The sequence below is a fragment of the Mustela putorius genome, unplaced genomic scaffold (assembly GCF_011764305.1).
Source record: "Mustela putorius furo isolate JIRA1106 unplaced genomic scaffold, ASM1176430v1.1 tig00003834_pilon_pilon_pilon, whole genome shotgun sequence".
Taxonomy (NCBI): Eukaryota; Metazoa; Chordata; class Mammalia; order Carnivora; family Mustelidae; genus Mustela; species Mustela putorius.
In genome coordinates this window covers 38846949-38874226 of record NW_025421987.1, presented here as the reverse complement: position 1 = coordinate 38874226, position 27278 = coordinate 38846949, and the positions used below count along the sequence as shown (strand labels likewise).

At 37.7% G+C, this 27278-nt stretch overlaps 1 protein-coding gene across 2 annotated transcripts in view; it reads left to right on the top strand.

Annotated features, from left to right (window-relative positions):
- NAA50 (N-alpha-acetyltransferase 50, NatE catalytic subunit) overlaps positions 1-27278 on the top strand; it is a 37605-nt gene extending 10327 nt beyond the window's left edge. The window contains exons 2-5 of one of the 2 annotated variants that reach the window (XM_004761428.3): positions 22066-22199; positions 22612-22731; positions 23182-23248; positions 24297-27278. In XM_004761428.3, the coding sequence (XP_004761485.1) occupies positions 22066-22199; positions 22612-22731; positions 23182-23248; positions 24297-24474 (499 nt within the window). In that variant the 3' untranslated portion in view covers positions 24475-27278. Of the gene's footprint in view, positions 1-22062; positions 22200-22611; positions 22732-23181; positions 23249-24296 lie in introns of both variants that reach the window. The other variant, XM_004761427.3, reaches the window with a different exon arrangement.

Genomic DNA, 27278 nt, shown 5'->3' with positions numbered 1-27278 from the left:
TCAGGTCTAAGAACTTGGTATACATGGGTACTTCTGCTATATCAGTTTTCCCCATTTAGATTCTTATTCTAAAGTCTTTGGTGTGAAGAGACATGGGGGTTTGTTACAGATTTGAAAAACAAGGAAAAAATGACATGTCACATGAATTTGAGCCAAGAGAATAGTTTCTTAAATTACTACCGTATTCAGTTTTTACAGTTAGGGTTGTAAACTGGTGCCAACAGGAACCTGGGACCAGGCAAATAAGATAAATGAGTGAAAAAAAGACCAGAAATGTAGGCTTTATGTAAAAGCTTCTGATTTAAATATTTGCAGCCAACTTAAAAGCAAAAAAACTGTTGAGTCTAATAGATGTAGCAGATTTGACTTTTAGTCCAGGAATTTGGGGCTTATCTACAGAGTAGAGGTCCTAAGTTAATAAATTAAGATAGTTAATGTTGTTAAATTACACTGAAATGTGGGGTGCTGGGAAGGCTCAGTGGGTTAGGCATCCGTCTCTTGATTTTGGCTCAGGTCATGAATGACCTCAGGGTTGTGAGCTCAAGCCCCACTTAGGACTCCGCACTCGGAGGTGGAGTCTGCTTGGGATTCTTTATCTCCCCCTGCTTGTGCATGCACGCGCTCTCTCACTCCCTAAATAAATCTTTAAAAAAGAATAAGTTACATTGAAATCTTAATCTGAAGTAAGATAACAGTGTAGTAATTAATAACCAGGTTTTGAGATGCTGATTTGAATTTGAGACTCAATACTAGCTGTATCACAAACATTAAAGCTATAGCGTAATATACTTTGTTAACTTACATAGGGAAGATGATTTAACATTTTAAATGAAACCTACTTCTCTATGCCTGTTTTTAGCCTCTCTCCTTCACCAGAATTCTTGGATATGGAAGGTTACATCATATATACAGTGGGAGGTTTATTAATTTAGGTGGATCCTAAACTTGTGTGGTTAACATAAGAAGCCTTAATTATTAAAGATTCCACAGTGGGATATGAAAATTTGAGTTTTTAACTGGCAAGGTGATTCTGGTGTAGAGCTGGGTTTGGAATCCATTCTTGGATTTTGTGACACTGCTTCTCTAGACTTTTGCCCTTTGCTCTTTTGAAAATTGTTTCTCAAACTTCTTTATGATCTCCTGTTTGTTTACCCGTAAAATTGTTTCTTTTAGTAGTTGTGTTTTTAGATGTTCTATTTCACTATGATTTGGTAATATCATGATCTGTTCACATAATCAGAGGATATATACAATGCAGTATTTGTATTTCAGGAAATAACTGAAAGTGATGTGTTACAAAAGGGAATTCTTATGAGATAATGTAAAGACACTGAATGCTTTCCCCCTACTATCTAATTGTTTTTATCTACTTAATGCCAACATTGCTTCCCATAACATTAGGTAGCATTTAAATTACATTATATAAATAATTTTTAAAATGACTATTCTTACCTAAAACGTGTTTGACAGTAGTTTTAATGGGAAAAAAGTGTCAGTACGTGTGGCCATTTACACCAAAGGGAAAGACTGTGTAACAAGCTATCCTGAGATTGATGGATTTAGAAGAGGAGGTATATAACTGAATAGAAGGCCCATTCTTATCCAGCTCCTATTCAACATGTCTGCAAACTGGAGGCTTAGTACAGCTGGAAATTGAGGGATTGTGGTTTGTTAAAGGTTGAAATCCTTGCCTTTTACTGTTTTTCAAATGGTCAAGAGTAAGTCAGGCATCAAGTGCATTCTCCCATGAATTTTAGTATCAAAAGTAGCACATCTTTGTTCTTTCTTAGCCAAAGTTGATTTAAAACTTGTAAGTGCCCAGTGCTACAGCTTGTAGTCCCTTATGTAAATAAGTTTTGTTTTGTTTTGTTACGGAAATTTTCAAACACCTATAAAAGTAGTGCATTGAGCCCTCAGTACATTCAGTTCCAGTAGGTGGTATTAATTCTCATTTTGTCTTTGCCTGATCAGTACTTTCCCTTTTTCCTTTTTTGCTGAAGTACTTCAAAGGAAATTCTTTTTTTTTTTTTTTTTAAGATTGTATTTATTTGACAGAGATCACAAGAAGACAGAAAGGCAGGAGAGAGAGGAGGAAGCAGGCTCCCTGCCGAGCAGAGAGCCACATGCAGGCGCTATCCCAGGACCCTGAGATCATGACCCGAGCCGAGGGCAGAGGCATTAACCCACTGAGCCATCCAGGCACCCCCAAAGGAAATTCTTGATATACTATCCTATTCTGCCTGTAAATAATATAACATAGTATGCATCTTTATCATGGATGACTTAAAAAAAAAAACTGTAATACTGTAATACCTAATAATTATCTTACAATCTGATATCCAGTCTGTATTTGGTTTTTCTCATTTGTCTTACAAATGTCCTTTTCAAATCAAAATCCAGGAAGATCCACACATTTTAATTGGCTGAAATGTCTCATCACCTTTTAATCTGACAGTTTCTCCTCCTTTTTTAAAAAACAAACTTCATTTTTTTTTTTTTTTTAACATTTTATTTATTTGAGAGAAAGGGAGGGCGGGAAGGAGCAAGGGTGAGCACGAGTTGGGGGGGTGCAGAGGGAGAGGGATAAGCAGGCTCTCCATTGAACAGGGAGCCTGAGGCAGGACTCAATCCTGGACCAGGAATCATGACCTGAGGCCAAGGCAGACACTTAACCAAAACCAACCGACTAAGCCACCTAGGTGCCCCAACAAACTTACTTTAGAATAGTTTTATAGTTTTTAGATTTACATTTGTGAAGATGGTACAGAGGATTTTCAGTTTCTGCTCTTAGTAACAGTTTACATTAGTATGATACACTATTAGAATGAAAAGGCAAGCCAGAAATTGGGTGAAAATAGTTGCAAATTATATATCAGATAAGGAATTTGTATCCAGAATATATAAAGAACTCTTATGACTCAATAAAATAAGCAATCCAATATAAAAATGGAAATTCTTTATTAATATAAAAACCTAAGGTTTATTTTCAGGCCTAGAAAATCTTAAATAAAATGTTTCATCAAGGATGGACAAATGGCTAATAACCATGCAGAATGAAGCTCGACATTATTAGTCATTAGAGAAATGCATATGCAATGAGATTATCACTTTATACCACAAAAATGACTGTACATAAAAAGACAATAAAAAGTGTTGGTGAGGGGGTGCCTCGTGCCTCAGTCTGGTTAAGCATCCAACTCTTGGTTTTGGTTCAGGTCATGATCTCAGGGTTGTGGAACATTGGTCTCCTCGCTTAGTGGGGAGTCTGCTTGAGAGTCTCTCTCCCACTGCCCCTCTCCCTGCTCTCTCATACACATACTTTCTCAAATAAATAAATAAAACAGTTGATGAGGCTGTAGAGAAACTAGCACCCTAATGCATTTTTGGTAGGAATCAGATGGTACAGCCACTTTGGAAAACACATTAGGAATGTACTAGTTTTACATTACTGCTATAACAAATTACTACAAACTTAATTGCCTAAAAACAAATTATTACCTTAGTTCTTATGATGAAGAATCTGAAATGGGTTTTTAAAATCAAGATGTTGGTAGGTATAGTGATTTTAAATAGTACGCCTGCCTCCCGCAAGAAATATTCATGTCTACTTGGGACCTCAGCACATGACATAATTTAGAAATGGGGTCTTTTCGGGGCACCTGGGTGGCTCAGGCAATTAAGTGTCTGCCTTTGGCTCAGGTCATGATCCCAGGGCCCTGGGATTGAGCCCTGCATTGGGCTTCCTGCTTAATGGGGGGCCTGCTTCTCTCTCTCCCTCTGCCCCTCCTCTCTTTCTTCTCTCTCTCTCAAATGTTTTAAAAAGAAAGAAAAAAAAATAGGGTCTTTGCAGATGTAATTAAGATAGTCATGCTCCATTAGAGAGGGCTTTAAATCCAATGACTAGTGTCCTCATAGGAAGAGGAAAGGAGACACACATACAGAACACCCCCAAGTGAAGATAGAAGTAGACATTAGACTTGTTATTGCCTCAAGCCAGTAAATACCTGATACCACCAGGAGCTAGTAGTAGCAAGGAGGGATTCTACTCCAGATTCAGAGAGCATGGTCCTGCTGACCTGATTTTGAACTTCCGGTCTCCAGAGAATAAATTTCTGGTTTAAGCTACTCAGTGATAATTCCGTAAGACAGTAAGAAATGAATACAAAAACATTATGTTTCTTCTCGATATTATAGATGAGAATTGTTTTCCTTGCCTTTTCAGCTTCTATAAGGCCATGTGCATTCCTTGTTTTGTAGTCCTTCATCTTCAAAACTTAGTGTAGCAACTTGAAATCTCTTGTTTCTGCTGCTTTTGTCCGATTCTCTTCTCTGACTCTTAAGGCCTCTTTGATGCCATTGGGCCCACCCAGATAGTCCTGGTTAATTGTCCCATCTCAAGGTCTTAATCATGTTTTGCAGCGTGTATTTTCCATGTAAAATAACGTATTAAAGATTTTTGGGATTGGAACATGGACGTCCTTTGGGGCCATTGTTCTACCTACCACAGGTGGTTTCTTTAAAAAGTTAAGTATATTTGCCATACAACCCATCAATCCCACTTACAGGTATCTACCAGAGAAAAGCTAAAGCTGATGTCCACACCTAGACTTGTATGCAGTATTCATAACACCATTATTTATAATGGCCATGAATTTAATACTGTTAAAATGCCCATCAGATGGTGAATGGGTAAACAGAATGTGGTATATCCTTACAGTGGAATCTTGTTCAGCTGCTGACACATTACATCATGGATCAACCTCAGAAACATGCTGCATAAAAGAAGTATAGTAGTGCAGAAGATCACATTTATTTTATGATTCTATTTATATGAAATGTCCGGAAAAGTCAGATATATAGAAAGTAGATTTAGTGTTTGACTTTGGGTAGCAAAGGGGATTTACTTTAGATTTGCACAAGGAATTTGGGGGTGAATGTTCTAAAGCTGAATTGAGGTGATGGTGACACAACTCTAAATAGGCTAAAACTCATTGTACATTTAAAACACGAATTTTATGGTGTAGAAAGTATACCACATGGCTATTTAAGAGAAAAATAAATGTAAAAAGTGGGAAGGGGCCTAAGGTTATTTGCAGTATACTAGTATACAAAGGACGTGTATCCATAATACACTTAAAACCCAGTTAGAGGGACGCCTGGGTGGCTCAGTTGGTTGGACGACTGCCTTCGGCTCAGGTCATGATCCTGGAGTCCTGGGATCGAGTCCCACATCGGGCTCTCAGCTCCACGGAGAGTCTGCTTCTCTCTCTGACCTTCTCCTCCCTCATGTTCTCTCTCACTGTCTCTCTCTCAAATAAAAAACAAACAAACAAACAAACAAAAAAAACCCAGTTAGAGAACCTGGTTTATTTATTTTTATTTTTTTAAAGATTTAATTAATTTTTTAAAAAGATTTTATTTATTTGACAGAGCGCAAGCAGGGGGGTGCAGCAGGCAGAGGGGAGAGACAGAAGCAGGCTCTGTGCTAAGCAGGAAGCCTGACATGGGGCTCATTCCCTGGACCCTGGGATCATGTCCCTTGCCGCAGGGAGATGCTTAACCACCTGATCCACCCAGGGGCCCCTTTTCACTCATTTTAAGTTGAAATCACAAAGCTCATCAGTTAGATCCTCTAATTTGCCCAATTTTCTTAATGTTCCAAATACTTTATTTTTTTTATATTCTTTTTTTTCCCTCATGTAGCATATACCTTCCCCAGTGTCCATCACGCAGCTACCCCATCCCTTCCACTGCCCTCCCCTCCAGCACCCCTCAATTTGTTTCCTGAGATTAAGAGTCTCTGATGTTTTGTCTTCCTCTCTGGTTTCATCCTGTTTCATTTTTCCCTCCCTTCCCCTATGATTCTCTGTCTTATTTTCAAATTCCTCTTATCAGTGAGAACATATGATAATTGTCTTTCTCTGGTTGACTTATTTTGCTTAGCATAATGCCCTCTAGTTATCCACATTGTTGCAAATGGCAAGATTTCCTGGGTTGTTTTTGATGAGTGCATAGTATTCTAGTGTCTGTGTGTGTGTGTGTGTGTTTATACATGTATATATATATACACACACACACATCACATCTCTCTTTTCATCTGTCGATGGACATCTAGGCTCTTTCCATAGTTTGGCTATTGTGGACATTGCTGCTACAAACATTTGGGTGCACGTGCCCCTTCGGATCACTACATTTGTATCTTTAGGGTAAATTACCCAGTAGTGCAATTGCTGGGTTGTAGGGTAGCTCTATTTTCAACTTTTTGAGGAACCTCCATACTGTTTTCCAGAGCAGCTGCACCAGCTTGCATTTACACCAACAGTGTAGGAGGGTTCTCCTTTCTCCACATCCTCACTAACACCTGTCCTTTCCGAACTGGTTAATTTTAGCCATTCTGATTGAAGTACAGTGGTATCTCAGTGTGGTTTTGATTTGTATTTCCCTGATGCTGAGTGATATGGAGCACTTCTTCATGTGTCTGTTGGCCATTTGGATATCTTTGCTGAAATGTCTGTTCATGTCTTCTGCCCATTTCTTGATTGGGGTATTTGTTCTTTGGGTGTTGAGTTTGATAAGTTCTTTCTAGATTTTGGATACTAGCCCTTTATCTGATACATCCTTTGCAAATACCTTCTCATTCTGTCGGTTGTCTTTTGGTTTTGTTGACTTTTTGCCTTTTTGTGCAAAAGCTTTTTATCTTGATGAAGTCCCAGTAGTTCATTTTTGCCCTTGCCTCTCTTGCCTTTGGCAATGTTTCCAGGAAGAAGTTGCTACAACGGAGGTTGAAGAAGTTGCTGCCTGTGTTCTCAAGGATTTTGATGGATTGCTGTCTCACATTAAGGTCTTTCATCCATTTTGAGTCTATTTTTGTGTGTGGTGTGAGGAAATGGTCCAGTTTCATTCTTCTGCATGTGGATATCCAGTTTTCTTAACACCATTTTTTGTAGAGACTTTTTTCTTCCATTGGGCATTCTTTCCTGTTTTGTTAGATTAGTTGACCATAGAGTTGAGGGTCCATTTCTGGGCTTTTTGTTCTGTTCCATTGATCTCTGTGTCTGTTTTTGTGCCAGTACCATACTGTCTTGATGATTACAGCTTTTGGAGTAGAGCTTGAAATCTCAAATTGTGATGCCACCAACTTTGTCTTTCGTTTTCATCAATCCTCTGGGTATTCAAAGTCTTTTGTTGCATTTCTTTGAAAAAATTGATGGTATTTTCATAGGGATTGCATTAAAAGTATAGATTGCGCTAGGTAGCATAGACATTTTCACGGTATTTGTTCTTCCAGTTCATGAGTATGGAACGTTTTTCCATTTCTTTTTGTCTTCCTCAATTTCTTGCATGAGTTCTCTATATTTTCCGAGTACAGATTCTTTGCCTCTTTGGTTAGATTTATTCCCTAGGTATCTGTGGTTTTGGGTGCAATTGTAAATGGGATCGACACCTTAATTTCTCTTTCTTCTGTCTTACTGTTGGGTGTATAGAAATGCAACTGATTTTGGAGTGCCTGCATGGCTTAGTGGGTTAAAGCCTCTGCCTTTGGCTTAGGTCATGATCTCAGGGTCCTGGGATTGAGTCCTGCATCAGGCTCTCTGCTCAGTGGGGAGGCTGCTTTCCTTCTCTCTCTGCCTGCCTCTCTGCCTACCTGTGATCTCTGTCAAATAAATAAATAAAATCTTAAAAAAAGAAAAGAAAGAAATGCAACTGATTTCTGTGTGTTGATTTTATATCCTGACACTTTACTGAATTCCATTATGAAGTCTAACAGTTTTGGAGTGGAGTCTTCTGGGTTTTGCACGTAAAGTATATCATCTGCAAAGAGTGAGAGTTGGACTTCTTTGCCAATTCAGATGCCTTTTATATTTTTTGTTGTCTGATTGCTAAGGCTAGGACTTCTAGTACTCTGTTGAATAGCAGTGGTGATAGTGGACATCCCTGCCATGTTCCTGACCTTTGGGGAAAAGCTCTCAGTTTCTTCACGTTGAGAATGATATTTGCTGTGGGTTTTTCATAGATGGCTTTTATGATACTGAGATATGTACCCTCTAACCCTACACTGTGAAGAGTTTTGATCAGGAAAGGATGCTGTACTTCGTCAAATGCTTTTTCAGCATCTACTGAGAGTATCATATGGTTCTTGTTCTTTCTTTTATTAATGTATTGTATCACATTGATTGAGTTGCAGATGTTGAACCAACCTTGCAGTCCAGGAGTAAATCCCACTTGGTTATGGTAAATAATCTTTTTAATGTACTGTTGGATCCTATTGGCTAGTGTATTTTGGTGAAAATTTTTGCATCCATTTTCATCAGGGATATTGGTCTGTAATTCTCCTTTTTGATGGGGTCTTTGTCTGGTTTGGGGATCAAGGTAATGCTGGCCTCATAATATGAGTTTGGAAGTTTTCCTTTCATTTCTATTTTTTTGGAACTGTTTCAGGAGAATAGGTATTAATTCTTCTTTAAATGTTTGGTAGAATTCCCCTGGGAAGCCATCTGGCCCTGGGCTCTAGTTTTTGGGAGGTTTTTAATCACTGCTTCAATCTTTTTACTGGTTATGGGTCTGGTCAGGTTTTCTGTTTTTTCCTGGTTCAGTTTTGGTAGTTTATACCTCTCTAGGAATGCATCCATTGTTTCACATTGTCAAATTGGCTCTGGTGTGTGGTTGCCAATAATATGTTCTTGTAATTATTTGTATTTCTTTGGTGTTGGTTGTGATCTCTCTCTTTTCATACATGATTTTATTAATTTGGGTCCTTTCTCTTTTTTCTTTTGGATAAGTATGACCAGGGGTTTATCAATCTTATTAATTCTTTCAAAGAACCAGCTCCTGCTTTTGTTGATCTGTTCTATTGTTCTTTTGGTTTCTGTTTCATTGATTTCTACTCTGATCTTTATGATTTCTCTTCTCCTGCTGGGTTTAGGCTTTCTTTGCTGTTCTTTCTCCAGCTTCCTTAGGTGTTAGGGTTAGGTTGTATATTTGAGATGTTTCTTATTTCTCAAGGAAGCTTGTATTGTATACCTTCCTCTCAGGACCACCTTTGCTGCGTCCTAAAGATTTTGAGCAGTTTTTATTTTCATTTGTTTCCATGAATTTTTTAAATTCTTCTTTAATTTCCTGGTTGACCCATTCATTCTGTAGTAGGATGCTCTTTAGCCTCCATGTATTTGAGTTTTCTCCAACTTTCCTTTTGTGGTTGAGTTCAGTTTCAAAGCATTATGGCCTGAAAATATTCGGGGAATGATTCCAATCTTTTGGTACCAGCTGAGATCTGATTTGTGACCCAGTATGTGATCTCTTCTGGAGAATGTTCCATGTGCACTAGAGAAGAATGTGTATTCTCTTGCTTTGGGTTGGAATGTTCTGAATATATCTGTTAAGTACATCTGATCCAGTGTGTTATTTAAGGTCTTCATTTCCTTGCTGAATTTTTTTCTTAGAGGTTCTGTCCATTTTAGTGAGGGGGGTGTTTAAGTCCCCTACTATTACTATATTATTGTTGATGTGTTTCTTTGATTTTGTTACTAATTGGTTTAAATCGTTGGCTGCTCCAATGTTAGGGGCATAGATACTTAAATTTGTTAGATCTTGTTGGACAGACCCTTTGAGTATGATGTAGTGTCCTTCCTCATCTCTTACTATAGTCTTTGGCTTAAAATCTAATTTATCTGACATAAGGATTGCCACCCCAGCTTTCTTTTGATATCCATTAGCGTGGTAAATTGTTTTCCACCCCCTCACTTTAAATCTGGAGGTATCTTTGGGTCTAAAATTAGTTTCTTGCAGACGGCATATTGATGGGTCTTGTGTTGTTCTTTTTAAATCCATTCTGATTCCTTTTGTTTTTTGATTGGGGCATTTAGCCTACTTACATTCAGGGTAACTATTGAAAGATAGAATTTAGTGAATTTAGGTGACTGTTAATGTATATCGTCTCTGTTCCTTTCCGGTCTGTTACTTTCAGGCTCTGTCTTTGCTTAGACCCTTTTCAATATTTCCTGTAGGGCTGGTTTGGTGTTAGCAAATTCTTTAGTTTTTGTTTTTCCTGAAAGTTTTTTATCTCCTATTTTCAACAACAGTCTAGCTGGATATAGTATTTTTGGCTGCATATTTTTCTCGTTACGTGCTCTGTATATATCATGCCAGTCCTTTCTGGCCTGCCAGGTCTCTGTGGATAGGTCTGCTGCCAGTCTAATATTTCTAACATTGTAGGTTACAGAACTCTTGTCCCAAGCTGCTTTGAGGATTTTCTCTTTGTCACTGAGACTTGTAAGTTTTACTATTAGATGATGGGGTGTTGGCCTATTTTTATTGATTTTAGGGGAGTTCTCTGTGCCTCCTGGATTTCGATGCTTATTTCCTTCCCCAAATTAGGGAAGTTCTCTGCTATAATTTGCTCCAATATACCTTTTGCCCCTCTTTTTCTTTTTCTATTATCTCAGTTACTCTAATATTGTTTCATTTCATGAATTCTCCCCTCGTGGTCCAGTAGTTGTTTATCTCTGTTTTTCTCAGCTTCTTTATTCTCCATCATTTGATCTTCTGTATTACTAATTTTCTCTTTTGCCTCATTTATCATAGCAATTAAATCCTCCATTTTTTAATGTACCTCGTTAATAGCTTTTTAAATTTCAATTTGGTTAAATTTTAGATCTTTTATTTTTCCAGAAAGGGATTTTATTTCCTCACAAAGGGAATCTCTAGTATCTTCTGTGCTTTCTTTGAGTCTGGCTAGCATCTTTATAGTCATCATTCTGAATTCTAGTTCTGACATCCTACTAATGTCTGTACTTATTAGGTCCCCAGCAGTCAGTACTGCCTCTTTTTCTGTGTTTTGAGGTGAGTTTTAAACGTCTTGTCATTTTCTTCAGAGAATAGATGAATGAGAGAACAAAATGCTAAAAGGGTAACAACGACCCAAGGAAAATACACACTAACCAAATCAGAAGACATGTGAAACCCGGGGGAGAAGAAAGGGCAAAGAAATATGATTAGGCTGGTGAATAGAACGGAGCCACACACATGATTTTTGGGTGTATTTTGGTCTGTTAGAAAAAACTGCCTCCCAAAATTTTAAAGAAAGAAAAACATACAGGTAAGACGATGAAGGGATAGAGTATGACTGTAAAATGAAAATTAAAAAAGATTTTAAAAAAGGAATGATAAGAAGTTCGTTGAAAAAAGAAAAAAAAAGGAGAGCATGTAATCAGGCTGGAGACTAGAACAAAGCCAAAGCCATATCCCAGAGTTAGGGTATATTTTGGTCTATTAGCAGATAACTGTTTCCCAAAATTTTAAAGAAAGAAAAACTTGTATGTGTACAGAAAAAATAAGGTTAAACAATGAAGGGATAGAATATGACTATAAAAATTGAAATTAAGAAATTTTTTAAAAGGTATTGATGAAATAGTTAAAATAAGAAAGATTAAAAAATAGAAAAAGAAAAAAATAACAAATTTTAAAAATTTAAGTTTGAAAGACTAAAGAGTCATGGGAAAAAAGCCATGAATTCTATGTGCTGAATTCATCCAGCACTGGTGTTCTGCAGTTCTCTTTCATCAGTAAACCTGGTCTTGGCTGGATGTTGTTGCTGATCTTCCAGGTGAGGGGTCTCTTGGAGTGATTCTCAAATGTCTTTGCCCAGGGTTCAATTGCAGTGTCCTTGCCAGGGGCCAGGCTAAGGAGTCTGCTCAGTTTGCTCTCTGTAGCTTTTTTTCTCTTAAAGCTTTCTATACAGTTTGGAGGGCTATAGTAAAAATGGCAGCCTCCCAATCTCCAGAAGCTAGAGCTCGCCCCCAGTCCCCTTCAGTGAGCCCTCAGAGAAAAACAGTCGCTCCTGTCTCCTTGGTTTCTGGCCGTGCTCTGTGTTCTCCAGGTCTGTGACCAAGTATTTCTATCTCTGGCATATGGCCCCATTTGGAGTCTCCAAATCCAGCAGATTACTGCAGTGCCCTCCTGTGCTGCTCCTCCTAGTTGGGGGCGGGGAGTCTCCCTCCCGGATCTGCCACTTGTGGGGTCCCAGCTCAAAGAGTAGTGGCCTGACTCTGCCTCACATCATACTTTAAGGTAACCCAAACTGAGAGCCCCCTCCTCAGCTTCATCTCTGCAGCTGGCCTTCCCACTGTGATACGTGGGATCTCTGCTGCACTCAGGCACCTCTGGTCTTTCTGTGACCCCACAGGTCCTGAGACCACACTGTCCCAGCGAGGGCTCCACCCCTCCACTTAGCCTCTGGAGCATGTCCCTCTGCAGAGTAGACTTCTGAAAGTTCAATTTTGTGCTGCACTGCTCTACTGCTTGCTGGGAGCCGGCCCTTCCCCCTGTGGTCTGTCTTCTATATCATCTCAGACTCACTTCTCCACATGTCCTGCCTTCCAGAATGTGGCTGCTTTCCTGTTCATAGAATTGCTGCTCTTCTCTTTGATCTCCTGTTAAGTTTGTAGGTGTTCAGAATAGTTTGATAACTATCTAGCTGAATTCATGCAATCAGATGAAATTTCAGTCTCATACTCCTCCACCATCTTGCTACTCCTCAAGATTTTATTTATTTATTTGGCAGAGACACAGTGAGAGAGGGAACATAAGCAGGGGGAGTGGGAGAAAGAGAAGCAGGCTTCCTGCTGAACAGTGAGCCCAATGTGGGGCTCCATCCCAGGACCCTAGGATTATGACCTGAGCCAAAGGCAGATAGATGCTTAACGTCTGAACCACCCAGGTACCACCCACCCCGGCCAGTTTGTTTTAAATGGGCAAAAGAGTTAAATAAATAGCTCCTTTACCAAAGAAGTTATATGAATGACAGAGAAAAATATGCCCAACATCATTTGTTATTTAGGGACATGCAGATTAAAACCATAATGAACTGTGATTTTGAAATGAAATGAACTGTTAGAATGGCATACATTTTTAAAGGTTGACAGTGCCAAATGCTGAATGCAAAACAACCAGAACTCTCATACACTTATCACCCATTACCTCTTTTAATCAAGAGAAATTGTAAAAATAGAAGAACCTATAGAGAAATATGTATGTAGATTCAGATACCTTTCAGTAAAAGGAGAAACAGTGTTATATCCATACTGTGCAATACTACTCAGCAATAACAAGGAAGGAACTATTGATACAGCAGTGTGGTGAATCTCAAAGTCATTATGTTGAATGAAGGAAGCCAAGCAAATGGCGGTATATTCATGTGATTCCATTTATGTGACATTCTTTTTTTTTTTTTTTTTTAAGATTTTATTTGTTTATTTGACAGAGATCACAAGTAGACAGAGAGGCAGGCAGGGAGAGAGAGAGGGAAGCAGGCTCCCTGCTGAGCAGAGAGCCCGATGTGGGACTCGATCCCAGGACCCTGGGATCATGACCTGAGCCAAATGTAGCGGTTCAACCCACTGAGACACCCAGGCGCCCGTTTATATGACATTCTTAAAGAAGCTAAGATACAGGGAACAGAAAACAGATTAATGGTTGCCTGGGGGTGGTGTTACAGTTAAAACTCTACGGAGGGCCATGAGGGAGATTTTTGGGGTGATGAAGCCCTTTTGTATCTTGATAGTTGTTATTATACATGTTTGTCAAAACTCAGAACTATACACTAAGAAAAGTGAATTTAATTTTATGTAAACTTCAAACATTTTTTTTAAGCCAGCAATGAAAATTGATCCCTCAAATAGGACTTGAAAAATAAAGGAACTACTAAGAGTACATACCGAAAATTTGCAAGCTGGTGGACTTGAGTAGACTACATCAATAATTACATTAAGTATAGACAGACCAAATGCTTCAATTGTCAGTGCTTGCTTTGGCAGTATATATACTAAAATTGGAATGATCATGACTCATTGTGATGACATTTTCCACCTTTTTCTATCATGCTACTTTATTTTTATTCTTTTATTTTTCTTTTAAAGATTTCTTTTATTCATTCATTCATTCATTCACTCAAGATAGAGAGCCCATGTGCCTGCGGAAGGTCAGAAGGGAATGGGAGGGATAGGGATAAGGAGACTGGCACTGAGTGTGAAGCCAAACAGAGGACTCATCCCACAACTCTGAGAGCCTGACCTGAGCCAAAACCAAACCAAGAGTAGTTCACTCAACTGACTGAGCCACCCAGGCACCCCTCATGGTAGTTTAATACATAAAAGTAATACTTGAACATTGTATAATATTTAGAAAAAAGAACTGTGTAGTAAAAATATTCCCATTGTCAGATTAGAGGAACAAGACTTAAGTATGTGCTTTTTACAAAAGACACTTTAAATTACAAAGACATAGAAGAGTTGAAAGTAAAAGATGGTAAAAGATACATGACGCAGCATTGATTAGAAGAAAGTAGTATGTCTGTATTAATGAACAAAGTAGATTTTAAGACAGGGACTATTACAGCAAAAAGAAGGACATTTCAAAAGGATAACAGGACCATTTCATCAATTTATAACATCCCAAATATTCTCTTAAAATAACTTGGAAATACATGAAGCAAACATTGACAAAATTCAAGAGTAAGAAGGAACACTTCCAAACTTTGTTCAAGGCCAAACATAATCCTGATTGATAAGAACATGTATCCAGGAACAGTACAAAGAAAAACAGATTTCTCAGAATAAACTTCCTTGAGGTATCATTTAAATAAGGTAAGAGAGTAATCGGCAGTCAAAGATGGAGAGGCTATCAACAGAGAAAGCTGCAGGTGAAGCAGATTTGGGGGGTGGTCAAAGATCTAGGGATATATTTAATTTGAGGTGTCTGCTGTAGATGTTTTGGAGTTAGGAGTGATTTCTAAGGAAGAGACAGATTTGGAAGATGGCAGCATTAAAGCAGTAAGATGATGAGATTGAGGTCAAGCAAGAGAATAAAGTAGGTAGAGAAGATAGCCAAGTACCATCCTGATGTGCAAGCCCCTTATAAAATTGGTGGTTCTTCCTCTCCAATCCCAGCTTCCACGTTTACAGAAAGAACACCTTTTTTGTGGTTTTACGGTTTTATTAACACAAATGCAACTTGCATATAAGCTGCCTGCATTCATTTTCTTTGCTGCTCAGCCTGGCATTGGGACTGATACCTCTGATGGCCAGCTGGCTGCTCTTTCCACAATGGCTTTGTGGTTCTTGGAGGAGATGTTATGAATAGTCTCTGCACAGTAAGATTTATTGCATGTTAACAGCACTTCAAGCTCTTTGACCTTGTGGACTAGGGACTTCTGGAGGCCACTGGATAACATGGTTTTTTCTTGTTGCTCTTATAATCAGACTTGGGCATCAAGATCTGGCCCTTAAATCTTCTGTACACCCTATTATCAATGCCTCAGTTTCAGCCAGTTGCACTTAATTTTGACATATTGATCCGACTGATGCAGAATGAACTTCTTGGTTCACTTTTTTTTTTGTTTTGTTTTAAAGATTTTATTTATTTACTTGACAGACCGAGATCACAAGTAGGCAGAGAGGTAGGCAGAGATAGAGGAGGAAGCAGGCTCCCCGCTGAGCAGAGAGCCTGATGTGGGGCTCGATCCCAGGACCCTGGGATCATGACCTGAGCCGAAGGCAGAGGCTTTAACCACTGAGCCACCCAGGCGCCCCCTTGGTTCACTTTTTAACAGTCTTCACCAGAGGTCTGAGGATGGCTGTGGTACCAAGTTAAGAGTAGGAGATGGCTGCACCCTCAGCAGGTAGCCCAAAGGAAGAGAGCCACAGAGTACGTTTTGTTTCTCCAAATCAAACTGCCTATAATTTTAGGAACATATCACTGCTGTTTTGTTCATGTTCTACCTTTTTAGAATTCATTTCTTGGTGCACCTGGGTGGCTCAGTCAGTTAAGCGTCTCCCTTCAGCTCAGACCGTGATCCTGGAGTCCCACGTGGAGCCCCAGGTCAGGGCTACCTGCTTAGTGGGGAGTCCACTGCTTCCTCTCCCTGAGCCTCTCCCCTCCTTGTGTTCTGTCTTTCTCACTCTCAAATAAATCTTTTTTTTTTTTTTTTATTCATTTCTTGGGGTGCCTGAGTGGTTCAGTCTGTTAAGTGTCTGCCTTCCACTCAGGTCACTATCCCAGGGTCCTGGAATTGAGCCCCACATTAGGCTCCCTGTTCAGTGGAAGCCTGCTTCTCCCTCTCCCTCTGCTGCTCCCCTTGCTCATGCTCTCTCTCTCTAATAAATAAAATCTTTTTTAAAAATTTCATTTCTTGGCTTCCTGCAGAACACTCTTAGTCACCCTTCACATCTGATCCCAGGATTACTTCCATTCTAGTATTTTTGTACTTTGTGTGCATGTGTTACTACTAAGACATTATATTTTATATATATTATGTATGTGTATATATTATGTATGTGTATGTGTATCATATGTATACAGTTGTATGCGAATATGTGTAATATATATACTCAGACACTGTATTTTGCATTCAGGGGTTAGCAGATATTTATTGAAATACCTGATTTGTGCTTTGAATAGGTAACTATTATGTTCATAAGAACTTCAGAAAATTATAGATTCATAGAACTCTTTTTTTTTTTAAAGATTCTATTTATTTATTTGACATATAGATGACAAGCAGGCAGAGAGAGAGAGATGGGGAAGCAGACTCCTGCTGAGCAAAGAGCCCTCTGCGGGGCTGGATCCCAGGACTCTGGGATCATGACCTGAGCGGAAGGCAGAGGCTTTAACCCATTGAGCCACCCAGGCACCCCCACACATAGAACTCTTGGACACTCTCTTGAATTTTCTAATGGAGATTTTGGATTTCCTGGGGGGTTTTTTGAATTCCTTTTGACTTACTATAGAAATTCTTTGAGCTTCTAAAAGCTTGTTGATTGTTTATAATCATGGTTTCATTTTCTTGACATTTCTCTTTTTTTTTTTTTTTTAAGATTTTATTTATTTATTTAACAGAGAGAGAGAGAGAGACAGAGATCGATCACAAGTGGGCAGGGAGGCAGGCAGAGAGAGGAGGAAGCAGGCTCTCCGCAGAGCAGAGAGCCCAATGTGGGGCTGGATCCCAGGACTCTGGGATCATGACCTAAGCCAAAGGCAGAGGCTTTAACCCACTGAGCCACCCAGGTGCCCCTTGACATTTTTATATAGCACTATATACCTTTGATACAACATGTTCTTTGCTAAATTATATGTACAAGTTGCTGTTACTCTGATATATTTAGAATATCCACATCTTAAAATAATTCAGAGCTAAGTGATCAAGATTACAGAAGTATTCCATTTCAGTTAGGCATATCATGTTCGTGAAAGATAAACTGTATTTGAAAGTGAATTTTGCTGACAAAGTTATATTTAAGGTATTTCTTAAACAGCTACCAAACAATATGAACAGTATCTCAATTCTGTTTTGAAATATTTATGTGTGTGTATATATATATGTACATATATATATATGTACATATATATATGCATAGAAAAGTACAGGAAGACTGTTTGCATCAAACTTACTTCTGGTAATAGTCTTTCAGATATTTTCACTTCTTTTTTTTTTTTTTTTTTTTTTTTTTTTTTTTTTTTTTTTTTTTTAAAGATTTTATTTATTTATTTGACAGAGAGAGATCACAAGTAGACAGAGAGGCAGACAGAGAGAGGGAGAGAGAGAGAGGCAAGCAGGCTCCCTGCTGAGCAGAGAGCCCGATGCGGGACTCGATCCCAGGACGCTGAGATCATGACCTGAGCTGAAGGCAGCGGCTTAACCCACTGAGCCACCCAGGCGCCCCGATATTTTCACTTCTTAAGTCATTTCTATGGCAATGGACTTTTTTTTTTTAATTAAGACTTGCATGTTTTTTTAATTAGGCAGGAAAAGATTAAGCTGCCTATTCCCTAATGATTTAATACAGTGTTTTGTATAGGCTTGATCTGCCTACTCCAATTGAAACTTTTTTAGTAGTTAATTATTAGATTTCATCTAGCACATTGAACCATACCACCTTTTCCTTCTGTATGAAGTTAAGAAATACCTGGTTATTATCCTTTTAAAAATTATAGAGATACTTGAAGCCCGGCAACTACCCAGAAATCATTTATTTTCAAGTTTTTATATATATATTTTTTTTTAAAGATTTTATTTATTTATTTGACAGAGAGATCACAAGCAGGCAGAGAGGCAGGCAGAGAGAGAGGAGGAAGCAGGCTCCCCGCTGAGCAGAGAGCCTGATGCGGGCCTCGATCTCAGGACCCTGAGATCATGACCTGAGCCGAAGGCAGCGGCTTAACCCACTGAGCCACCCAGGCGCCCATCAAGTTTTTATATATTTTTAAGTAATCCCTGTACCCAGTGTGGGGCTCAAGCTCATGACCCCAAGATCAAGAGTTGCATGCTCTTCCAGCTGAGCCAGCCAGGCGCCCCACCTGGAAATCATTCTTAAACTTTTTTTTTTGAAGATTTTATTTATTTGATAGACAGAGATCACAAGCAGGCAGAAAGGCAGGCAGAGAGAGAGGAGGAAGCGGGTTCCCTGCTCGCTTCCTCCTCTCTCTCTGCCTGCCTCTCTGCCTACTTGTGATCTCTGTCTGTCAAATAAATAAATAAAATCTTTCAAAAACAAAAAAAAATCTGGAAGCTTGACTTCCTAGGTTAAATTTTTCTTTATTGTTTACAGTTAGACTTTATAATGTGGTTTTTCAATGACTTTTGAAATACAGAGTCTGACTCTTAATTGCAGTGGATAATTTTTTAAAACCGCACTCTGAATATAATAAATAAATGCTATATTATATTTAAAATATATTACTGTACCAAATTTGGGGTGCTATACTCAGTTAAAGAGTAGCATTATGCTCAGTGAAATAATTCAGAAAGACGAACACTCCATGGTATTACTTATATGTGAAATCTACAAATAAGCCAAACTCATAGAAACAGAGTAGGTAAGTGGTTGCCAGGGTGGGGGGAATAGGCAGAAATTGATAAAAAGGTACAAACTTGTAGCTGTAAAATGAATAAGTTTTGACAGTCTAATGCATATAATTGAAACTTGCTAAGAGAGTAGACCGTAAGTGTTCTTACCAAAAAATGCAAGGTGATAGATACATTAATTAATTAAATGATAGGAATCCTTTTGCTAAAGAAAAAAACACAGTGTAGGTGACATGTCATCCCTGTACTTTTTTTTTTTTTTAAGATTTGTTTATTTCAGAATGGGGGAGGGGCCAAGGGAAAGGGGGAGAGAGACTCCTAAATGGACTCTGCACTGAGCTTGGCGTCTAACGCAGGACTTGAGCTCATGACCCTGAAATACCCACCTCCCAAGCAGAAACCAAGAGTCAGAGGCTTAACTGACTCTGCCACCCAGGCACTCCCATGTTCTCTGTATTTTAAGGGGTCTGTATTTTACGTATAACTGTATCTGCTTATAAAAGGTCTGAGTAGTAGATGGTGGGTAAGTGAACCTAAGTAGATTTTAATCAGAAAAAGGGTTCAGTAAAATGTTATTTACTCAGTCTTAAAAGAAGAAAAAGCCAGGATCCTGCTTTAATGAAAAGGGGAGTTGTTTTATGAATGAGATATTCCCTAGTTAAAGAGGACCTGAATCTCACAAAAGGAATTCATTTTAGATGTGAAATACTTAGGAGAGGCCACATTTACTCATATTTACTTTATGTGTCTAGAAATTGGAAGAAAATATAACAAAGAGAACTCTGTTTTTTACTATGGTGTTTGCATCTTAAGAATTTATGTGGCTACTAAGAAACTGCTCAGATTTAACTGCTCAGAAAATATGCAAGATATACAAGGGTGATGGGTCATAGTAAGTAATTTTAAAAAAAAAGCATAAAAATGAAATAGTTGAGGCAAGAAGGCTAAAGTTCCAAATGGGTGTTATGGTCTGTATTCTCTGTTTTCTAATAATCTAAATTGTAACATTTCAGAGAATACTGTTTTTAAAATTACCCACCATTCTTTCATTATTATTATTAAGGATTGTATTTTTAAGTAATCTCTTCACCCAACATGGCCATGATTCCAACTTAAAACCGTGAGATCAAGAGCCTCATGTTCTACTGAACTGAGCCAACCAGGTGCCACCCAGGATTCTGATCACACACTTTTTGTATATTGTTTAAAGCATTTTTTTCTATATATTAACAAAGGTATTTTAGATATTTATATATTAAATATATTTAGAATGTGTTTGCCCCTGCGCCCCCCCCCAAAACAATGTATCACTGTTTCTCTGCTAATAATATTAATGTATCATGCATGCTTTATTTAACCAGTTCTCTATTGGGGACACTTAAGGTTTTTCTTTTTAACCATTATAAAAGTGTGATGATTAACATTTTCGTTCAGTCATTCCTCCAACAATTTTCAAAACCTGTATGCATAGGGTGCAAATGATTAATTAGGGTATATTGTTTGTATTTCCTGGCTTTTGACTAATGTCATTGTGATCTAGAACTAGCATCTAGTACCCAGTGAGTAGGACCCACATTTTCTAGCTACTTGGGTGGCATCAGATTGTTCTTTATTTTTCAGCTCGTTTTTATTTTGATTTGATCTTATTTAAAGAATTAAAAATCACTGTTGTTATTCTTAAGAAGGCCAATAATGTATGTAAGCCAACTCTACATAATGATAATGTTAGTGGTATTCAGGTTTATCTTTCATATTGATCAACTTTTTTTTTTTTTTTAAGATTTTATTTATTTATTTGACAGACAGAGATCACAAGTAGACAGAGAGAGGAGGAAGCAGGCTCCCTGCCCAGCAGAGAGCCCGATGTGGGGCTCCATCCTAGGCCCCTGGGATCATGACCTGAGCGGAACACAGAGGCTTTAACCCACTGAGCCACCCAGGCGCCCCTTGATCAACCTTTAGTTTACGATAGTGATACTTACTTGAGCTGTTAAAAAATCCTTTCGTTGATGGCCTAGAGCAGCATGGCTTTGTTACTGTGAGTCTGAATCTTTTTAGCCTTAACTCTTCCCTTGGAACCAGTTGTTTTGATTACATAGTTTTTTTTTAAGGAATACTTCTGTTGCATTTTTTTTTTTTTAAGATTTTATTTATTTATTTGACAGAGAGAGATCACAAGTAGGCAGAGAGGCAGGCAGAGAGAGAGAGAAGCAGACTCCCTGCTGAGCAGAGAGCCCGATGTGGGACTCGATCCCAGAACCCTGAGATCATGACCTGAGCCAAAGGCAGCGGCTTAATCCACTGAGCCATCCAGGCGCCCCCTTCTGTTGCATTCTTGATAAGTAAAGCACCCCCACCACCATGTGGATTCCTTTGTTTCATTTCCAGAGATTCTGCTTTTGAAAGTGGGGTGAAGTCCAGGAATCTGGATTTGGAAAACCACCCCAAATGACTGTTGTGGGTTGTTCCTAGCTCAGTTAGTAGAATATACATAACTTTTGCCTATTTGGATTATTTTTTCAGGATAAAAGTTTCTGGAGTAGGATTACTTCCATAAAGGAGATGTACCTCTCGGGCTTTTTTTTTTTTTTTTTTTAACTTTTTAAAGTTTTATTTTTTTGACAGAAGACACAGCAAGAAAGGGAACACAAGGGGGAGGGGGAGAAGCAGGCTTCCTGCTGAGCAGGGAGCCTGATACAGGGGGTTCAATCCCAGGACCCGGTGATCCGCCCTAGCCAAAGGCAGAGTCTTAATGACCGAGCCTCTCAGGCTTTTTGATGCATAGTACTAGAGTGTCTTCCAGAGATACTCTATCTGTTTACATTTTCGCCATTCCCATTTGCCACCCCCTTGCCAACTTTTGGTATCATCAGTCCTTTTGATCAGTAATAGATGTTTAAATTCTTCTGAACTGTAAACTACAAGGAAAATTTTAGCATTTATATAGAATATTTGTCTGCCCTTCTTAGTAATTGTTGTTTACTATATTTATCTCTAAATGTATACTGTTGTTTGAAAGCTACAAATTGAATTTGGATGGAATGGCTTGCATAATCATAAATAAATGGTAATCTTTCTAGGAGTATAAAGTCACTATGAAAGATTGGATTTATTGGCCATGTAAAAAATTTATAGTCTTCTAGGAATGTTCATCATAACAAATAAAGCTAATTATATTTTATTGAGTACATTTTGGTTTGTTCCAGTAGCCGGATCGAGCTGGGAGATGTGACACCACACAATATTAAACAGTTGAAGAGACTAAACCAGGTCATCTTTCCAGTCAGCTACAATGACAAGTTCTACAAGGATGTGCTGGAGGTTGGCGAGCTAGCAAAACTTGGTATAATATGTTTTTTTCCCCTCTTCATTTGTTTGTTGGTATTCTTGACCCTAGTTTTTAATATTAGAGCATAGTTAACTAATTTAATTTCCTTATTTTACAAGTCAGGAAATGGGGGTGATTCAGGTTCTGAGAAAAATCTCAAAGAAACCAAGACAATACTTGAATTTTAAACGGAAATGCTAAATGTCTTCTCTACTTTAGTGTGTGCCTTTGTTTTCACATATTTGTGTTTACTCTAGAAGAGACTGAAATCCCTAAAAAGTAGAAAATTTTGAGTTACTGCTATTCAGAATAGCTGATAAAATCTATGGCCAATAGCAATAATTTAGTTCTTATAGAAGGGGAGGAAGATTGAATAAAATATGTTATTCTGTCTTTGAACTTTATATTTTTATATTTTCCATGGCAGCCTATTTCAATGATATTGCAGTAGGTGCAGTATGCTGTAGGGTGGATCATTCACAGAATCAGAAGAGACTTTACATCATGACACTAGGATGTTTGGCACCATACCGAAGGCTAGGAATAGGTAATTTTAACTTGTGTTTTGTTTTTTTTGTTGTTGTTGTTGTTGTTTAGAGAAATGTAAATACGTGATTACTGTTTCTGACCCAGTGAGTGAAACCATTTCTTTTGGGAATATTGGGAAAGAATTACTGAATTATGTAAGGTAGAAAATAACTTTATTAACATATTTCAAGTGGAAGCCCTATATAGATTTGTTATCAGTGTCCCTTTTGCATTTTTCTGTTTTCCTTTTACATGGAAGGGCTTGTGCTTGTGTATGTAAAGGTTGCTTTTCTGCTGTGAGTTTTAAACATATGTAGATAATGTAGGGAAAGAAGAAAATTTTTTAAAAATCGGTTGTCTCGTGTTTACCTCAAGTTCTGTGAAGACCCAGTAAATGTTAAGATGGCAGTTAGATGTGTAAAGATTGATTTTTATGAAATTACTTACTTGTTGTTTGTCTTGTTAATAGGAACTAAAATGTTAAATCATGTCTTAAACATCTGTGAAAAAGATGGCACTTTTGACAACATCTATCTGTAAGTATAATGATATTTAATGTTCTTACCTAAAGAATTTAATAAACTGGAAATGGAAACCTTTACTAGAAACGTTAAAATCTGGTTACTTATTTCATTGTCTTTTGGAAAAACCATGGAAGTAGTTGTTATGAAGTTTTCTTTTGTTTCAATAATAGATAAGGAATCTGAGATAAGACGTTATCATTTTGCTTCATTCTTTGGGGTGGGAGCACCACAGTCACAGAGTAAACCAAGATTAAAACCCAGGTCTTCACAATTGAAGAATTAGTATCATTAATACTACTTTTCTCATCTAATCCATTCTCTAGGTTCTGTTTAAGGTTCTCATTGATATGTTCATTAGTAGTAGAGTTTAATAATCAAAATCAGAGAGTATCTAGCTGATACTATATTAATAAAATATCAATATTATAGAACTCAGATTAAGGGCCAAGGTTAGATCACAGCTATGGATTTGTTATAATAAGGGTATTAAGATTATTCTCATTTTAACTTTGACAGTGGGAGAGAGTAAATTATATAATGCTATTTTGAAGAGTAATTGAGAAAGCTCAAATTATTTATTTTCAAAATATAGCATATTTTTTATAAATCAGGGAGGATATATTCAGGCATTTGAGAGCCTAGTAATGTTATTTTTCTGTCTTTTTTTCTTTCTGCATATGTTAATACAGTCTTTGAATCATCCTTACAGTTATTTCCCCATTTTTAGTTACTGGAATCTTTTTTCCCCCTTGCAGTGAAAAATGTTATGCTAACTAGGGTACTTTGCCCTTTGTTGATTGTAAGAGTAAATACTATTTCTGAGACTCCTAACCTCAGCCAGCTATCTTGCAAATGTAATAGGTTAAAAGTGTCCATTTGTCATCAGGTTTTTCTGAGATGAATACCTAATCTTTGTTGATTACTAGTAATTATGATTAGACTCTAAGAGATGTGTGCAGTATTCTGGCTCTAACCAATTTGAAACTGTTTGTGGAGAATACACAAAAGCTGATGAAATCTTTTTTTTTTTCCGCCCCCCTGATACCCTCCTGTATCTTAGGCATGTCCAGATCAGCAATGAATCAGCAATTGACTTCTACAGGAAGTTTGGCTTTGAGATTATTGAGACAAAGAAGAACTACTATAAGAGGATAGAGCCCGCAGATGCTCATGTGTTGCAGAAAAACCTCAAAGTCCCTTCTGGCCAGAATGCAGATGTGCAAAAGACAGACAACTGAACAAATTAGAAATGAACTTTCTTGCACTTGCTTGTCGCCAAATAAAAGAGAGGCCCATTGATTCCCCCCCTCTTTCTTTCTCCCCCCCTTCTTGTTCTTGTTCGTCCTCCTTTCTTTCTTTTTCTTTCCTCTAAAAAATGTTTAATACTTCCAAGGACTTTCAAAATTAATCATGTTTGGATTGTTTTAGTTTTCTTATTTTTGTGAGGTGGTTTGATTGTAGGAAGGAGGAGGTATAGATCTGTTTGGTTTCACAGTTAAGATATATATGGTCCCAAAAATTGGGGTGTCAGTGTCAATTTTTTTTTTTCAATCTCCTGCTTTCACATTGAAGGGCAGAGCCTACAAAATGTTGTATATATCAAAAGACAAAAAGAAACAGCAGCAATATCTTGTTCTGTAATTCAAAGACAAGTTTAGTGTGTTTGTGGTACTTTGGGTTTTTCAAGACTGGGATACTAATCCCTAGACATTGCCTTCACTCCACCTTTTGTCCTTCTGAGTGTTGCCTCAGGAGTTGGACCATTGTTATCCTTGTAAGAAATACTAAGCTTACTATTTTTTTTAAGCAATTATTTCTTTCTTCCTCGCTGAGGGTAGGTGGGACAGTTTGGGTAGGTAGTGTTTTACTTTGGTCTCAGTATTTGAGTTAAACTGCTTTTTGCTAATGAGTGGACTGGTTGTTAGCAGGTATATTTTTCCTGCTGTTGATTGTTATTAGTGGCATTAACTTTTAGAGTGTGGCTGGTGAGATTAATTTTTTTTAATATCCCAGCTAGAGATATGGCCTTTAACTGACCTAAAAAGGTTTGTTGTGATTTACTTTTTTGTGTGTATCCTCTCTTTTTTCGTGTCTTCAGTAAACTCACAGTAGTTAGTCTAACTTTAAAAATGGGAGTTGATGTCCTTATAGGTCAGTACCCCTAAGATAAACCTGAAGCAGGTATTGTCTCTTGGACATATTTTAAAACACCTAAAAGGAAGCTTAGATGGACTCGTGGCACAATAAATGCATTTAATGCCAGCTAATGCGGACTATTAAAAACAAGGCCACAGAGCATTTGATTATATAGGGAAGAATATCTAGACAGTATTTTTGAGAATAACATAGCTGTGCTACTGCTTATCTGTTGGAGAACATCCCAGATTTGCTTATTTTCTGTGCCTATGATATTGAGCTTAAAAGGATTTGAGGGGGCAATTGTTAAACATATTGCTTCTATTCTTGGGAAAATAGAAGTTCAGAAGTGTTAATAACAGATGTCACTGTGACCTCCTTTACTGATGAGACTAGTTTATGCCAGATCATTTTCTGGCACATAAGGAGTGGCCTGAATGGCTTGGTAACTTTTTGTAAGATAGGAGACATCTGAAATTTCATGTTTTCCTCCATAGCCCCATTTCCAATATTTAAAATTTTCTAGATTGCCAATACTAGTGGCCCATGAAATGTTCTCATTAGACTTTAAAACAATGCACAGGGCTTGAATTTTCTTGTCATTTGACTTTAAAGGGAAGTTTGATTCATAATATTTATCCTTATGTACATTCTGATAAAAGCAATCTCATCTCTCCAAATATGTTAAATGACAGAATTACACAATGTTGATGCACATTTTATAATCTTTTTTGAGAATGTGAAAGTACAAAGTACAATAGACTTCAGCGTTCTTGAGTGCCAAGAGTAATACAGGAAAAGGGAGATAGTTGAATGAGTATATAGGATTTGAATCTTAAGATAGTAAAAATGTAGAAAGACCATGCTGGTTTCTTGGGTATCAGTTTCTTCAGCAGTCCGAGTATAAGCTTAGGAACAAAGTTAGCATTAAGCACCTTTACCTTCATGGATAAGCTTCAGCTTGCTCTTGCCAAGAGAAGAGTGCTTGAGTTACAGAAGGCATACTTAGTTTGAAGAATTCAGCCTTTTTGTAAACTTCCAGATATCAAAATAGATTTTGATATATAAATGAGTTTTCTGAGATGACACTGCCTCTATTTCTATAACCATTTCACCAGGACTATCTAATCAGTCCTATGAATGTATCTATCCCTAAATGTGGTTATTGAAAACTGAATAGCTGCCTCATGACAATTAAGTACATGTTATTTAAGGAGGGGGAAAAAATAAATTTTGAATTGAGTATGTAGGCTCCCTATTATTACAGTTTCTTTTTCCACACTAGACAATGACTTTACCTAAATGGTATATTTGAAAAGCTTAGTTGTCCTACATCAAACTTGTATTAAGTAATTCCATCCAGTTAAGGAAAAGGAGGATGTAGAAGCTGGGTACTAGTTCACATGCCTATGAGTCAGTAAAGACTCGAGTAATGTCCCATATTGAGTTGGCTATTTTGGAGCATAAAAATTGTTGAGGTAAAAAATTCTATTAACTGGAAGATCAGAGCATATATCCATCATATTTTTTAGGACAGATAGTTTTTACTATGGGGCGTATAGGTAAAGATTATCCTTATGGTAATTGCATTTAGGTTCTAAAGGAAAAAATCTGCAGAGAAATCTATGCAATAGATAATTTGTCCAGACTAGTTTTCATTTGGGGAAAGAAGTTCTAAAGTATCCCCAAAGCAGTTTATTCATCAATTGAAAGTCCTCCAAAAATAGAACTATTGGGAAACTGTGGTTTCTGGGGTGGAAGAGAAAAGCTCCCTCAGTTTTTTGGAGGGAATAACTTTAAATATACTTAAATGGCAAAGTTTACTTGGTGCAGTTAAAAATTAAACTTGTTGATTTTAACATTGCTGTTACATCTGAAATAAACTTATGTGATGTTCTGGTAGTAA